Source organism: Eriocheir sinensis, chromosome 6, assembly GCF_024679095.1.
Source record: "Eriocheir sinensis breed Jianghai 21 chromosome 6, ASM2467909v1, whole genome shotgun sequence".
In the NCBI taxonomy this organism is placed as follows: Eukaryota; Metazoa; Arthropoda; class Malacostraca; order Decapoda; family Varunidae; genus Eriocheir; species Eriocheir sinensis.
Genome location: NC_066514.1, coordinates 24056439 through 24071901, shown reverse-complemented (window position 1 = coordinate 24071901; position 15463 = coordinate 24056439). Strand labels below are relative to the sequence as shown.

The following is a 15463-nucleotide window of genomic DNA, read 5'->3' as shown; positions in this document are numbered from 1 at the left end:
GGGCGGAGATGAGAGAGAGAGAGAGAGAGAGAGAGAGAGAGAGAGAGGGGTTATATAGCTTTATGTAGACACCCTCTCTCTCTCTCTCTCTCTCTCTCTCTTGCGTAATATGATAATGTAAAAGGCATAAGTTTAAAAGTGACGGTTCCTCCTCCTCCTCCTCCGCCTCCTCCTCCTCTTCTTCCTCCTCCTCCTCTTCCTCCTCCTCCTCTTTTTTTCCCTCCCTCCTCTACTCCTCCCCTGAAATAGCTCCTCTGTCCTCCTCCTCCTCTCTCTCTTAAAAAATCCGTCTTCCTCCTCCTCCTCCTCCTCCTCCTCCTCCTCCTCCTCTTGTCTTACAGGTTTCTTCTTTCTTATTTTTTCCTCCTCTTCGTAGCCCTAATTTTTCCTCTCTCTCTCTCTCTCTCTCTCTCTCTCTCTCTCTCTCTCTCTCTCTCTCTCTCTCTCTCTCTCTCTATCTCTCTCTCTCTCTCTCTCTCTCTCTCTCTCTCTCTCTCTCATTTACTCCTCCTCCTTCCGTTCCCCTCTTCTTTTTTTTTTCTTATCTCTCTTTCCCTTCGTTTCTCTTCCCTTTCTCTTTCTCTCCCTCTTTATCTCCCTTTCTTTTCTTTATCTCACAAATCATCTCCTTTTCCTTCACTTCTCTTATTTCTCTCCTCTTCCTCCTCCTTTCCCTTCCCCCTTCTCCCTTCTTTTCCCTTTTTTAGTAATCTCCCTCCCCTCCCTTTATCTTCCCCAAACCTCCCTATCCTCCTTTTCCTTCGTCCAAATCTCCCTCAGCTCCCTTTTCCTTTCCAATCACCCTCCCTTCCCTTTCCTTCTCCTCTATTCCCCTACTCTCCCTTCTCTCCGCTTTTTTTCTCCCTTCTTTCTAAGTCTCCCTTTCCTTCCTTCCTTCCCTATTTTCCCTTTTCCTCCAGTTTCTTCATCTCCTCCCTTTCTCCCTTTTCCTCTTTCCTCCCTCTTCCACTTCTTCCCCCTCCCTCCTTTCCCCGAACCCCCACCTTGTCACACGCCCAATCCTTCCCCCCTTCCCTCCTAACTCCCCCTTTTAACCCCCCCCCCCCCCCAAGAGCTTCTGAATGGCTACCTTGTAAAGTATGGGAGTTGCCTAATGGTGGTGGTGGTGGTGGTGGAGGTGGTGGTAGTGAATGGAGAGGCTGTGTGTGTGTGTGTGTGTGTGTGTGTGTGTGTGTGTGTGTGTGTGTGTGTGTGTGTGTGTGTGTTTCCTCCTTTATCTAAGTGTCGTCACTCCTGCTACACTCTTCTCCCCTCCTTCATTCTCCCCCATCCCTCCCCAACCCCTCTTCGTTGCCTCCATGTAGCAGTAGTAGTAGTAGTAGTAGTAGTAGTAGTAGTAGTAGTTAACACACGCCTAAGTTTACAAGTGCCACACCATGTCAAGTTCACGAGACAATTCACTCTATAACGCCTCACACGCCTAAATTTTCTAGTGCCACACCATGTCAAGTTCACCAGACAATTCACTCTGTAACGCCTCACACGCCTAAGCTTTCTAGTGCCACACCATGTCAAGTTCACCAGACAATTCACTCCGTAACCCCTCGCTTCTTCGGGCGCTGCTGCTTCATTCACAGTCACGACGCACCCGTTCAAGCCACGCCGAGCCCCTGATGCCCGCCTTGACGCGAGCAGGTGTGAAGGTCAATTAGATTACCTCGCTCATCCACCTCAGCATCATTACCAGCGGCTTCCTTCTTCTTCTCTTCCTTCGTCATCATCATCATCATCATTTCACTCGGGTCAACTTTACTCCTTGTTTCTCCGCAGCCTCATCATCATCACCATCATCTTCATCTTCATTATTTCAGCATCACTTTCACTGCACCTGTTGCCTCTTAAAAATGCAAATCATGTTTCAGTTTCTCTCTCTCTCTCTCTCTCTCTCTCTCTCTCTCTCTCTCTCTCTCTCTCTCTGGCCTTGTTGTTCTTCTTTATTTTGTTCTTCCTCTTTTTCTTTTGTTCTTTGTTCTTGTTTTTCTTCTTTTTCTTCCTCGCAAAACATTGTCTACGCACGCTTGCCTCCTCCTCCTCCTCCTTCTCCTCCTCCTCCTCCTCATCATCATCGAGAGGCCTTTCCTAACGTCCTTCTCTTTCCTTCCCTTGCTATTACTCTTTCACATCATCTCACTTCACCTTCGCTTAGCACACCTTCCCATCACCTTCCCTCACTCCGCCACTTTCTCTTCACATCCTCGTCTTGTCTCCTTCTTGTCACCTTCTCTCTTTCCCCTTCCTTTCCTTGCTATCATTCCTTCTATCACATCATCTCACCTCCTCTGCCTCCGCTTTCCCTCGCTCTATCACACTCTCTTCACGTCACTCAGTCCTGTCTCCTCACGTCACTCCGAGTCAAGTATTCTTCTGCCTGATATAAGCCAAGGACTCTCTCAAAGGTGCAATCATCGTGTTAATCTTATTACGTAATGAAAATAATACCTGTTTGATGTGAGCTATTTTGTGGTTCCTTGACTTGTTTTTTTTTTTTTGGAAGTGTGTGTTTGTTTTTTGTGTGTGTTTTATTTTGCTTTTTTTTGGTTATCTTTCTGATCATTTTCTTTTCTTTCTTCTTTTATTCTACTTTTATCTTTCTTCTTTTATCCTCTTCGTCATCTCTTTCTAATCTTTGTTCTTCTCCTTTTATTCTGCTTTCCCCTGCGTCTTTCTGTATTTTTTACCTTAACTAACATAACGACATTTATTTATAACTAGTGACCCAAACTTCCAACCATAAACATCACTTCTGCATCTTTTACCTTCCTTTGTTTTGCTTCTTAACACCCAATATGCCTTTTTTTAAATTATTATATACACAATTTTTTTACAAGCAATATTCTTACTCTTATGAACATTCTTCCTTCCTTTGCTTAACTTCTTCCCTTCCAAACTTGCATTTTTTAACCCAAACTTATCGTCGAAATACGCGACTTTCCGGCGGTTCTCCCTCCAAACCTACTTTTCTTAACCCAACTTATAGAAATACGTGACTTTCCGGCGGTTCTCCCTCCAAACTTGCATTTCTTAACCCAACTTATCGAAATACATGACTTTCCGGTGGTTCTCCCTCCAAACCTACATTTCTTAACCCAACTTATAGAAATACGTGACTTTCCGGCGGTTCTCCCTCCAAACCTACATTTCTTAACCCAACTTAAAATACGCGACTTTCCGGTGGTTCTCCCTCCAAACCTACATTTCTTAACCCAACTTATAGAAATACGTGACTTTCCGGCGGTTCTCCCTCCAAACCTACATTTCTTAATCCAACTTCTCGAAATACGCGACTTTCCGGCGGTTCTCCCTCCAAACCTACATTTCTTAACCCAACTTATCGTCGAAACACGTGACTTTCCGGCGGTTCTCCCTCCAAACCTACATTTCTTAACCCAACTTATAGAAATACGTGACTTTCCGGTGGTTCTCCCTCCAAACCTACATTTCTTAACCCAACTTGTCGAAATACGTGACTTTCCGGCAGTTCTCCCTCCAAACCTGCATTTCTTAACCCAACTTATCATCGAAATACGCGACTTTCCGGCGGTTCTCCCTCCAAACCTGCATTTCTTAACCCAACTTAAAATACGTGACTTTCCGGCGGTTCTCCCTCCAAACCTACATTTCTTAACCCAACTTAAAATACGCGACTTTCCGGCGGTTCTCCCTCCAAACCTACATTTCTTAACCCAACTTAAAATACGCGACTTTCCGGCGGTTCTCCCTCCAAACCTGCATTTCTTAACCCAACTTAAAATACGCGACTTTCCGGTGGTTCTCCCTCCAAACCTACATTTCTTAACCCAACTTATAGAAATACGTGACTTTCCGGCGGTTCTCCCTCCAAACCTACATTTCTTAACCCAACTTAAAATACGTGACTTTCCGGCGGTTCTCCCTCCAAACCAACATTTCTTAACCCAACTTGTCGAAATACGTGACTTTCCGGCGGTTCTCTCTCCAAACCTACATTTCTTAACCCAACTTATAGAAATACGTGACTTTCCGGCGGTTCTCCCTCCAAACCTACATTTCTTAACCCAACTTATAGAAATACGTGACTTTCCGGCGGTTCTCCCTCCAAACCTACATTTCTTAACCCAACTTGTCGAAATACGTGACTTTCCGGCGGTTCTCCCTCCAAACCTACATTTCTTAACCCAACTTATAGAAATACGTGACTTTCCGGCGGTTCTCCCTCCAAACCTACATTTCTTAACCCAACTTATAGAAATACGTGACTTTCCGGCGGTTCTCCCTCCAAACCTGCATTTCTTAACCCAACTTATCGTCGAAATACGTGACTTTCCGGTAGTTCTCCCTCCAAACCTACATTTCTTAACCCAACTTAAAATACGTGACTTTCCGGCGGTTCTCCCTCCAAACCTACATTTCTTAACCCAACTTAAAATACGCGACTTTCCGGCGGTTCTCCCTCCAAACCTACATTTCTTAACCCAACTTAAAATACGTGACTTTCCGGCGGTTCTTATGCAATCGGAGAGAGGGGTGAAAGGAGACGCCTCTACAACGCCGCTACAGAGAGAGATGAAGATAAGTGTTCCAACCTTTGCCCCGCCCTCAGCAAGCACGCACTCCCTCCCTCAACCTCCGACCCTCCGCCTCTCCCAGCACCTCAGCACTAATGGGAGGCAGCACTAGGCAGTCAGCACTTCAGAGGAGGCACCTGGAGTCAGCATCGTTAGCTTTTTTTTCTTTTTTTTTCAGCATTTTTTTTATGCGGTCTTGTTTTTTTTTTCTTTTTCATTTTCTTTTTTTACCTCAGTCAGCAGAGTAATTTTTCTTTTCATTCCCTGTTTTCCTTCTTTCTTTCTTTCCTTTTTTTCCATTCTTCCCTTTTCTCCTCTTCCATCCTTTATCCTCCTCCTCAGCCTTCTATTTTTTTTCCTTTCTTTTTTTTCTTCTTTTCTCCTCGGTTGCCAATTCTCATTTTTCTCACCTTTATTCTACTTTCCTCTGCATCTTTTCCTTTCTCATCCCCTCTTTTTTTTTTCCTCTTTCCCATTTCTCTTCTTCGTTTTTCTCCTCTTCCATTTTTCCTTCACCCTCATCTTTTAATTTTTATCTTTCTTTTAATTTATTTTCTTCTCCTTCTCCAGTTTTCCTTTTCCTTATTTATGTTCTACTTTTCCTTTCTCAGTACCCCTTGTTTTTCTCTCTCCCATCCTCATTTTCCTTTTCCTTTTCTTCCATTTTCCTCCTCATTTTTCTATTAATTTTCCATTCTTTTTTTCTTCTTTTCTTCTCCATTTCTCCTCTTCCTTCTTGTGTTCCTTTTTCTTACTTTCTAAACCAAGGAGTAGAAGAAGGAAAGGCGGTACAGTCTATCTCTATCTATATGTCTGTCATTCCATCTATCTATCTATCTGTCTATCACAATACACACTAAGAAACCAAGCATCATTTCCTTCCTTTCTTCTCTCTCTCCTCACCTGCTTCCTCAAGGTCACCACTGCTTGTAACCTTAACACACTATTCACTACCTGCCCGGCCTGCCTTACCTGCCTGCTTACCTGCCTGCCACTCCGCCCCACTCCACCTGCCACTCCCAAACCTCATTATCACCTTACTTGAAACTGGCAACTCAAGGTAAAGACACTGATCGCTGCTCGAGACTAAAGAGAAGATTAGTTTGTAAGTCTATCTGCGCCGAGCTGTAAGTGAAGGAGAGAATATCAGTGTCTTGGATGTGGGTAGCAATGGGGTATATTCATCCTTGCCAGGGGTCACCGTCGACAACGCCTTGAACTCTTCTTTTAGTCATCGTAAATTACCTGTGTTTCTCTGCGACTTACAGCGATTACTCTTCAATACAATGAGCGATACTGTTGTTGATGAAAATGTAGTTGATCATTCGCGATGTTTTATTTATTGGTAGCGAGAGAATCATTAAAAATCTTTCTCGCATGAATGTCCCGCAAAATTAAGCAGAGTTGGACAGTTAAACCAATCAATCTATGTTATTTTATTTGCCGAGTGCCTGTTTAGAGCGCATTAGTCCCGCCTCATACGAAATTAATCAAGAAACATTTTAGGGGGTCAAACAACTCGAGAAAAACCGCCCCAACACTAGGACGCCCTTTCTTGTAACCTTGAGAATGACCTGGTGTTTGGGTCCCCGTGAGGTCAATCCCATACACTCATTCCCTCCACCCCCCCCTTTTTATTTTATTTACAGCAGCTCAAGGGCAACAAAAAGAAAGTGTAGAAAAAAACCCCGCTAGTCACTGCTCCCACAAAAGAGAAAAGTGAAGAGCGGTCAACAGAGAGGTCAATTTCGGGTGGAGAGGTGTCTTGGTACCTTATATAAGTACGTGATCCCATTTTTTTTTTTTTTACAACGAAGGAGACAGCTCAAGGGCACAAAAAAAGTAAACAATAATAAAAAAAAGCCCGCTACTCGCTGTTCAATGGAGGTGTTCATGGAGGTATAAGGATATAATGAGTTTTTCCTTATCTCCATTTCTCCTCTTGCTTCTTTTATTCTACTTTCTTCTGTGTCTTCTTCTTTTCATGCGCTTCTGTTTTTTTCCCCTCTTTCCTTTTCCTCTTCTTCCATACTTTCTTCCGTCCTTATCTCATCTATCTCATTCATTCTTTTTTTTATCCTTCCATCTACCTCTATTCCTCATCCCTTTCTCCCATAAACATACCTACCCCCAATTCCCCCTTCCCTCCCCTTTCTTCTCCCCCTCTCTTCACTGGTCACTCATGTCCAGCTGCCCCTCCCCACTCCCCTCCCCTTCCCTCCCTCAACACCTTTCACCATCACCTCACCCCCCAACACCTGTCACACCGCCGCCACCTTCACCACCACACACACACACACACACACACACACACACACACACACACACACACACACACGTGGTATAGAATATTATTGATGGAATTTTCTTTGTGTGTGTATTTAGGGTGCCAATTAGTCTGTTTGTTTATCTATTTATTTTGTTTATTTATCTAACACTTATCTATCTGTCAATCTGTTTATCTATCCGGTTCTCCATCTCGATATCTATCTTTCTATCTATTTAGCTACTTTCCTATATACACAACTTCTATCTGTATCATAAGAACATTAGAACATAGGGAAACTGCAAGAGGTCCCTGTCTATCTATCTATCTATCTGTCTGTTTGTCTGTCTGTCTTCCTTTCCTTCAATCTATCAATCAATCTGTCCATCTTTTGTTCATCAGTACCTTTTATTTTCCCTCTTCTTTTCTTCGTTTTTCTCCTTTCCTTCTTCCTCTATCTTCATCTCCCTATTTTCTTCCTATTGTTTTTTCGTCTTTTCTTCTCATTTTTTTTTTTAATTCCCTTCATGTTCGTCTGTTTATCTTTCAATCAATCTATCTATCAGTCTCTCCACGCATTGCATTTCCATTCCACTTAAAAATACTCTAACGCGATATATATAATTTCCATCAGTAACAATAAAAGCAAGCTAACAACAAACAGCTCGTGACCTAACGCAATCAATCTCGCAAACACGTTTTTTTTTTAATTAACGAATATTGGCTCGACATGGATTTTTATTACGCGACGGTGGAGATTAATATGTGTGTGTGTGTGTGTGTGTGTGTGTGTGTGTGTGTGTGTGTGTGTGTGTGTGTGTGTGTGTGTTTATTTGTAGCGATGATTTTGGTAATGGAAGTGACTGAGTGAGTGACTGATTGGAGGATTGACTGACTGACTGACTGAACGGGGAGAGGAGGGAAGGGGGAGAGGAAGGGAAGGGAAGGGAAGGGGAGGAAAAGAGAGGGAGAGGGATGGGAGTGATGTGGAGGAGAGGGAAGGAGAGAGTGATTGACTGACTGACTGACTGATTGACTGAAAGGGTTTGACTGCATGGTTGAAATTGATGTTTTGTTTAAGATGTTTCATAAGGCGTAAAAAAATAATAGGAAGAAAAATATAGAGGTTTAAGTCTATATGTGGTAGTAGTAGTAGTAGTAGTAGTAGTAGTAGTAATGAGAAGAAGAAGATGATGAAGAAAAAGATGAAGACGAAGGAAGAAGAAGAAAAAGAAGAAGAAGAAGAAGAAGGAGAAGAAGACAAAGAAGAAGAAGAAAAAGAAGAAAACAAAGAAGAAGAAAGAAGAAAAGAAGATGACGACAAAGAAGAAGAAAAAAAATAAAAATGAAAAGAAAAAATAATGAGGGAAATGATGATGCAGATGATGATGGTAGGGATGAAAATGATGACTTGTAGTAGTAGTAGTAGTAGTAGTAGTAATAGTAGTAGTAGTAGTAATAGTAGTAGTAGTAGTAGTAGTAGTAGTAGTAGTAGCAACATCCCTCATCACCCCTAGCCGTACACACGACCCTCAACACCACATCACCACCACCACCACCACCATCATCATCACCACCACCCATCACCGCACCGCCTCCTCAATCATCCTCGTATTCACCACAAAAAACTATGCCTCTAATGATTACCACCACCACCATCATCACCACCACCACCACCACCACCACCATCAACACAAGCTTCGTTACTATGGTCTCTGTATAACACCATAAGGGATATATTTTGTCTTCTTTTTCTTCCCTTCCTTTCCCTTCCCTTCTCCTCTACATAACATCCTTTACCTTCCTATCCCTTAAATTCCCTTTCTTTATCTTCCTTTCCGTTCCTTCCCCTTCTATTCCATTCTTTTCCCTCTCCTTCCTTTCTTCAACTTCTTCTTTTTCTTCTTCTACTTCTTTTCTTCTTCCTTGAATGTTGAGTTAGCAGATCATTCTCCATCACAGTAATTTAATTTGCTCTCTCTCTCTCTCTCTCTCTCTCTCTCTCTCTCTCTCTCTCTCTCTCTCTCTCTCTCTCTCTCTCTCTCTCTCTCTCTCTCTCTCTCGTAGCGGCTCCTCCCAAAGCAATTTAAAACTACTAAAATCTGATTACACACACACACACACACACACACACACACACACACACACACACACAGTTTCCTCATTGGTGGATGTAATAGCAAGGTAGTTTCCGTGGGAGGTTATTTGGGGTCAGAGGGAACGGGGAGAGAAGAGGGAGGAAAGGACAGGGAGGGAGGGAGGGAGGGAGGATAAGGAGGAAGAGGAGGAGGGAAGGGAAGTGTTGGAATGGAGACCAGAAGAGAGAAAAGAGGAAAGGAGAGGAGAGGGAAGGGGGGTGGGGTGGAGAGGGAGATGGGGAGGAGAGGAGAGGAGACGAAGGAAGAGGAGATAGGGGGAGGGAAGGGGCGGGCGGAAGGAGAGAAGATGAGGGAGAGAAAAGGGGGAGATGAAAGAATGAGAACGGAAGGAAAAGGAAGATAAAAGAAGAGAAAGGGAAGGAAAGGTAGAGAAATAAGCATGGAAGAAAAGGGAGGAGAAAGAAGGGAAGGGAAGAAAAGTAAGGGAAAGTAAGGGAAGGGAAGATAAAGGAAGGGAAGGGAAGGGAAGGGAGGACAAGGAAGAAGAGGAAGAACAGCTCAGCAGGGACACGAAGGAAGCTCAGCACGCACTCAGCAGGACAGGAAGTAGGTCAGCAGGGGGGGAGTCAGCAGGTTGGAGAAGGAGGAGGAGGAGGAGGAGGAGGAGGAGGAAGAAGAGGAGGGTTGCTTACACTTCTTTCACTATGTTTCAAGTTATACCTCTGCCTTATCTCTCCTCCTCCTCTTCTTCTTCTTCTTCTTCTTCTTCTTTGTCTTCCTCTTCTTCCTGTTCTTTTTTGTTGTTCTTCCTCTTCCTGTTTTTTTTGTTTTTCTTCTTCATTCAACATCTTCTTCCTTTTTTCCTCTCTTCTTTTCCTTTTCTTCCTTAATTTTTTAGCTCTACTTTATAAATATACTGTTTCCTTCTTCTTCTTCTTCTTCTTCTTCTTCTTCTTCTTCTTCTTCTTTTGTGTTCTTCCTATGTTTTTCTCTTTCTATTTCTCTTTCCTGCCGTTTTTTATCTTTTTTTTATCTTCCAACGCACTCACACTCAAACACACACACACACACACACACACACACACACACACCCTTCCTGTACACTCATCCCCCCCCCCCCTTCCCCCCAAACCTCAAACCACACCCAAGCCATTCTACACTCCATTTAGCTTTCAACACACACACACTCACACACTCACACACACACACACACACACACACACACTAATACAAAACAGATCCCACACTTAGGTATACACACTACAGACCTCCCTTCAACACCTCACCACCACCACCACCACCACCACATACCGACTCTCCCAATCAATCTATCTATCTATCTAACACACCTCTCCCAAACCTCACCTCCACCTCCAAGTCACCCACCACCACCACCAACACCACTCCACATCCACTCCAGTCTCACCACAGCCCCGCCCACTCCACTTCACCTCCCCGCCCACGTACAATCTCCGCCAAGGCCCTCCACGCATGACTACCGCCCTCGTCAGGCACACGCCCACGACAGGAGGACGGGAGACGGGAGCTTGTGACGGAAAGAAGGAAAAAGGGAAGGGAGATGGGAGGGGGAACAGAATAAAAGATGATGGTATGGTAATTGTGTAAAGGGAAGATGTAAAGGGTAGGGTGAAGAAGGAACAAAGGGAGAGGGAAGATGGGAAGATGGGATGAAAAGATGCTGGGATGGAGGGATGCTGGGGCGAGGAGATGAGGAGACGGGGAGAAGGGAAGGAAAGGAAGGATGTTAAAACTGGAGAAGGAATAAATGTAGGGTTGTATTTTAAAACATTTCGTCGCTCAAGTTCACATATTTGACAAGGCTTTCGTGTGAGTTGAGGGCATTTCCTGGGGAGTAGTTTTATGACCCTGGTGGTAGTTTGACCCTTCCTCAGTACCATGAGCTTAAAGAAACACTCATTAGAACCCGAATGATCCCTTCTTTGACCTTTAGAATTAGTTGATGTTAGATGCGAAAGTGGACTTGTACTCGTATGTACGGGAACGTCAAGGCCACTCATGACGCAAAATAGTACCGCCTAATATGATTGTCAAATGACCTGATCGAATTGCCACTACGTACTATTGCAGGATGCTTGTTCCAGTGGCGGATGACTGAGAGAAAGACAACTCCTGCCGGTGACTGTATTGCACTGTTTTGCCTGAAGGAAGGAAAGGGAAGGAGGGAAAGAGGACAAGCAGGAAGGAGGAAAAGAAGTGAAAAGAGAACAGGAGGAAAAAAAAAAAAAAAAGAATGGAAATTTAAAGTATCGGAGAGAGAGACAAGATTCTGCATGTGAGATTTGAGAGTGATATTTTCCCCTCCCTTTTCCTCTCCCCTTCTCTCCCTTCCACACGTCTCTCCACCTCTCCACCTCTCCCAACCACATCACTGACCACACAGCCTGACCTCGCGGAAAACAGAGAGGGGGGACAGAGGGAGATAGAGAGCAGTGAAAAGTCGGAGGGAAGAAAGGAGGGAGGGAAGGAGGGCAGCTGGAGGAGAGAGAGAAAGAGAAAGGGAGGTTGAGAGGAATGTTGGAAAGTGAGGAAAGGAGGGCACGAGGAGAGGGAGGGAGGGAGTGGAGGAAAATGAACGGAGTAGGAGGAGGAAGCAAGAGAGAGAGAGAGAGAGAGAGAGAGAGAGAGAGTTTTACATTCAAGGACACACACACACACACACACACACAAACACACAGTCCCGTATTTGTGTTAATGGATGCACAGCTAACTCGTCCGATGCGTGTCTGAAACGGGTTTGTGTGGCCTTCAGGCGTGGGGGAAAAAGAAGACTCTCCTTAAGGACCTTTAACGCCGGAGGAGGAGGAGGAGGAGGAGGAGGAGGAGGAGGAGAGAATAGGTTAGGGCAGGTTAAGGTGGGCGTGGATGAGGTCACAAACAGAAGGTAGCACAGAGCCTGGCGCCTTATAACAAGAGGCTGTCCGCTTTGGCGATTTGGTGCTCTCTCTCTCTCTCTCTCTCTCTCTCTCTCTCTCTCTCTCTCTCTCTCTCTCTCTCTCTCGCCTTTTCTTTCACCCATGTATCTAGTTCTCCTTTCTTCCTTATCCTTTCCTTCCTTTCATATTTCTTCCCCTTTATTTCTTTTTTATACATTGCTTCCTTTTACTTCCCCTCTCCTTCCTTTTCCTCTCCTCTTCTTCCTCCTCCTCCTCCTCCTTCATCCAGATACCTTATTCCCCTACCGCCCTTTTCTTCTTTTTCTTCATCTTCTTCTAATGCCGTCAGCTACTTGAGTTGCTTGCGGGACAAATTAAGTCCACTAATGACGCAATAAAATACGTCTAATGCGATTTTCATACTACTTGGTAACTTTAGCGCTAGTACCTCCTTCTGCAGGATGATTGTTCTAATGGCGGAGGACTCTTTAAGGGGTGAAAAAAACTCCCGATGTCTGTAACCATTATTTTCTTAACGGGTTAGTTTTGACCTTAAACATCAACTCCTCTCGCAGAAATCTATTTTTCAACATAAGGAGATTGAGTCGCTTGAGTATTTCCTCACATGGCTGAACTCTCATGGGTGGAATCATTTTAGTACGGCATCGGTGAACCCCAGTAATTCAACGTCCTTTTTGTAATTAGGGGGCCAGCACTGCACAGCATATTCCAGGTGAGGTCCAACCGAAAAGTTACGCAATAATAACATTTTTTTTACAACAAAGGAGGCAGCTCAAGGGCACAAAAAAGGAAACAATAATAAAAAAAAAGCCCGCTACTCGCTGCTCCTAAAAAAGACTCAAAAGAGGTGGCCGAAAGAGGTCAACTTCGGGAGGAGGCTAAAATTACTTTGTGTCTTTCATTCGAAGGTCATCACCATGTACCCGAACAAAGCATTGGTGTTGTTTACATGGAGACTTCTAGTGATTTGGATGTCTTGAGTTACGATACTGCTGATAGTGACCCCAAGATCGGTTTTCTCACGTACGGTTCATATGGGAGGAAGGGGATTAGAAGGAGGAGGAGGAGAGAGGGGTACAGGGAGGATAATTTAAGATTTCATAAACAAAAGCGGGGACAGGAAGGCTTACAAGGGGTTACCTTCATTAATTACTTGAGGGACAGCAAAGACATTAGGAGGTTGGGCAAGGTTAGGGTTAGATTAAATTAGGCCGTTCTTTATGTGAGGCGTGGGTTAAATTTGTGGAGCTGACTGGGAGGAGGAGGAGGAGGAGAGGAGGAGAAGGAGGGAGAAGGCAGTAAGGAAGCGAGGTAAGTGGAGAGATGGAGAGAGCAAATATAGGAAGGCACTTTGAAGAGTAAGAGAAAGGGAAACGGAGGAAGAATGAAGATGAGAGAGAGAGAGAGAGAGAGAGAGAGAGAGAGAGAGGATGGAAGAAGGAGAAGGGGAAAAGGAGAAAAGAAAAGAATCACCATCACCACCACTACCACCATCATCATCACCACCACCACCAGCTCAGCATCATCGTCAGCATCAGTCTCAGCGCCGGGCCGGATGCTGCGTTGCCCCGTCAGTGCTAAACTCAGCCCGTTGGAGACACTTCTTGTAAACATTTTTTGTACTCGTCTTTTTTTTTCTTCGTTTGCGTTTCTCTGCTTTCCTATGCTGTCTGTCTATCTATTTTATTCCATTTCTTTCCCTTCTATTTATTTCTTCCTGTCAAATTCTCATATTTCTTTCATTCCTTTATATTTCTTCCCTATATTGCCATTTTCTTTCCTTTTTTTTCCTTCCCTTCTTCATCCTTTCTTTAACGATCTTCTTTTTCTGTTTCCTTGACCTTCCTCTTCATTTCTTACTTGTCCTCTCCTCGTCTTCCTTCCCCTTCGTTTTTGTCCATTTTACTCTTTCTATTCCATTCGCTTCTATTCCCTTTCCTTCTCCTACTTCTTCCTTTCTCTTTAATTTTTCTCTCCTTCCTTCCCTTTTCTTCTCATTATCTTCCTTTCCTTCTAATACTTCTACTCTCATCTTTTCTCCTTTCCTTTAAATTCTCTTCTATTCTCTTTCTTTCCATTTGATTCTCATATCACTCTCTTCCTCACTCTTCAATTCTCTATCTTTCCTTCTTTCCTCTCAATCCATTTTCTTTTCCTTCGGTTCTTTTCTCTTCCTTTCCTTCTCACTTTGATCCTCTCCCTCTCTTCTCTTCACCCTCGTCATCTCCATCGTCTTCTCATCTCCTCACTCATCTCCCTATTTAGGTTTCGTCCTCTACTTCCTTTCTGGTCTCCACTTCTCTCATCTCCTCCTCCTCCTCCTCCTCCTCCTCCTCCTCCTCCTCCTCCTCCTCCTCCTCCTCTGTAACTGGTTCGGTTTATTTGTTTCTACGAGTTTAATTTGCGTTTTTTTTTCTGTAGGTTTGTGTCTCTGTCTGCCTGTCTATTTGTGTCTGTCTGTCTGTTTTGCTGTTTCTGTCTGATTCAGTTTGTCTGTCTGTATTTGTGAATGTTTGTCTTTCTTTCTGTCTGTCGTTATATATTTTTTTGTCTGTCTGTCTGTCTGTCTGTCTGTCTCTCCTTTTCTGACTATCTATCTATCTATCTGTCTATTCATATTTATCAATTTATTTATATATTAGTCTCTCTCTCTCTCTCTCTCTCTCTCTCTCTCTCTCTCTCTCTCTCTCTCTCTCTCTCTGCTCCGGTGTTGCATAAGACACTGTCGCCAGCTCGTCGGTGCGTCATTAGAAGACTCACTAAGCGGGAGAGGAGGAGGAGGAGGAGGAGGAGGAGGGCGGGAGAAGGATGTGGACGAAGATGGAGGTGTGAATGAGAGGAGGAGGAGGAGGAGGAGGAGAAGGATGGAAAGATACGGATGTGGATGATGTGGATGTGGGTAAGATGTGGAAGAGGAGGGAGAAGAAGAGGTGGATGCTGATAAAGAGATAAGGATTGGAAGGATGTGGACGAGATGATGTGGAGGAGGAGGAGGAGGGAGAAGAAGAGGAGGATGCTGATAAAGAGATAGGGACTAGAAGAGGGATGTGGACGGGATGATGTGGAGGAGGAGGAGGAGGAGGAGGAGGAGGAGGGAGGAGAAGAAGAGGTGGATGCTAACGAGAACGAGATAAGAACTAAGATAAGGGTGAGGCTGAGAAGATGAAGACGTGGGTTGAGATGATCTTTTTTTTCTTTCTTTCTCAGGTAAAAAGATGGATTAAAAAGATTGTCCACTCCTCCTCCTCCTCCTCCTCCTCTTCTTTCTTGTTCTCCTCTTTCTCTCTCTTCTTTCGCCTTTTCTTTCCCCCATGTATCTTGTTCTCCTTCTTACTTATCCTTTCCTTTCCTTCTATTTCTTGTTTATTCATTCCTTCCTTTTCTTCTCCTCTCCCTCCTCCTCCTCATCCTCATCCTTCAATCAGCTATCTTATTCTCCTACCTCCCTTGTCTTCTTCTTCTTCTTCTTTTTCTTCTGCCTCCTCCTCCTCCTCCTCTTTCTTCATTCAAATACCAAGAAGATAGTAATACTTGTTGGTGACGTTACGCACTCACTCTAAAGGGACACACACACACACACACACACACACACACACA

The 15463-nt window shown here is 44.1% G+C and overlaps 1 protein-coding gene across 1 annotated transcript; it reads right to left on the bottom strand.

Annotated features, from left to right (window-relative positions):
* Nucleotides 1–1885: 1885 nt before the first annotated feature.
* Nucleotides 1886–12498, bottom strand: LOC126991229 (uncharacterized). Its single transcript, XM_050850021.1, has 5 exons — nucleotides 12471–12498; nucleotides 4345–4618; nucleotides 3865–4281; nucleotides 3634–3804; nucleotides 1886–2973 (listed from the first exon to the last, which is right to left on the bottom strand). The coding sequence occupies exons 1-5, from the start codon at nucleotides 12496–12498 to the stop codon at nucleotides 2919–2921; spliced, it is 945 nt and encodes a 314-aa protein (XP_050705978.1). The 3' UTR covers nucleotides 1886–2918.
* Nucleotides 12499–15463: the final 2965 nt, after the last annotated feature.

Excerpts from the sequence above, each read along its gene's own strand:
- LOC126991229 (XM_050850021.1), bottom strand. The coding sequence starts at position 12,498 with ATGATTCCACCCATGAGAGTTCAGCCAT. Across the intron at positions 4,619-12,470 it reads ACCCATGAGAGTTCAGCCAT|GGAGGGAGTGCGTGCTTGCT; the intron begins GTGAGGAAATAC and ends TCGGAGGTTGAG. Across the intron at positions 4,282-4,344 it reads AGTTGGGTTAAGAAATGTAG|GTTTGGAGGGAGAACCGCCG; the intron begins GTTTGGAGGGAG and ends TAAGAAATGCAG.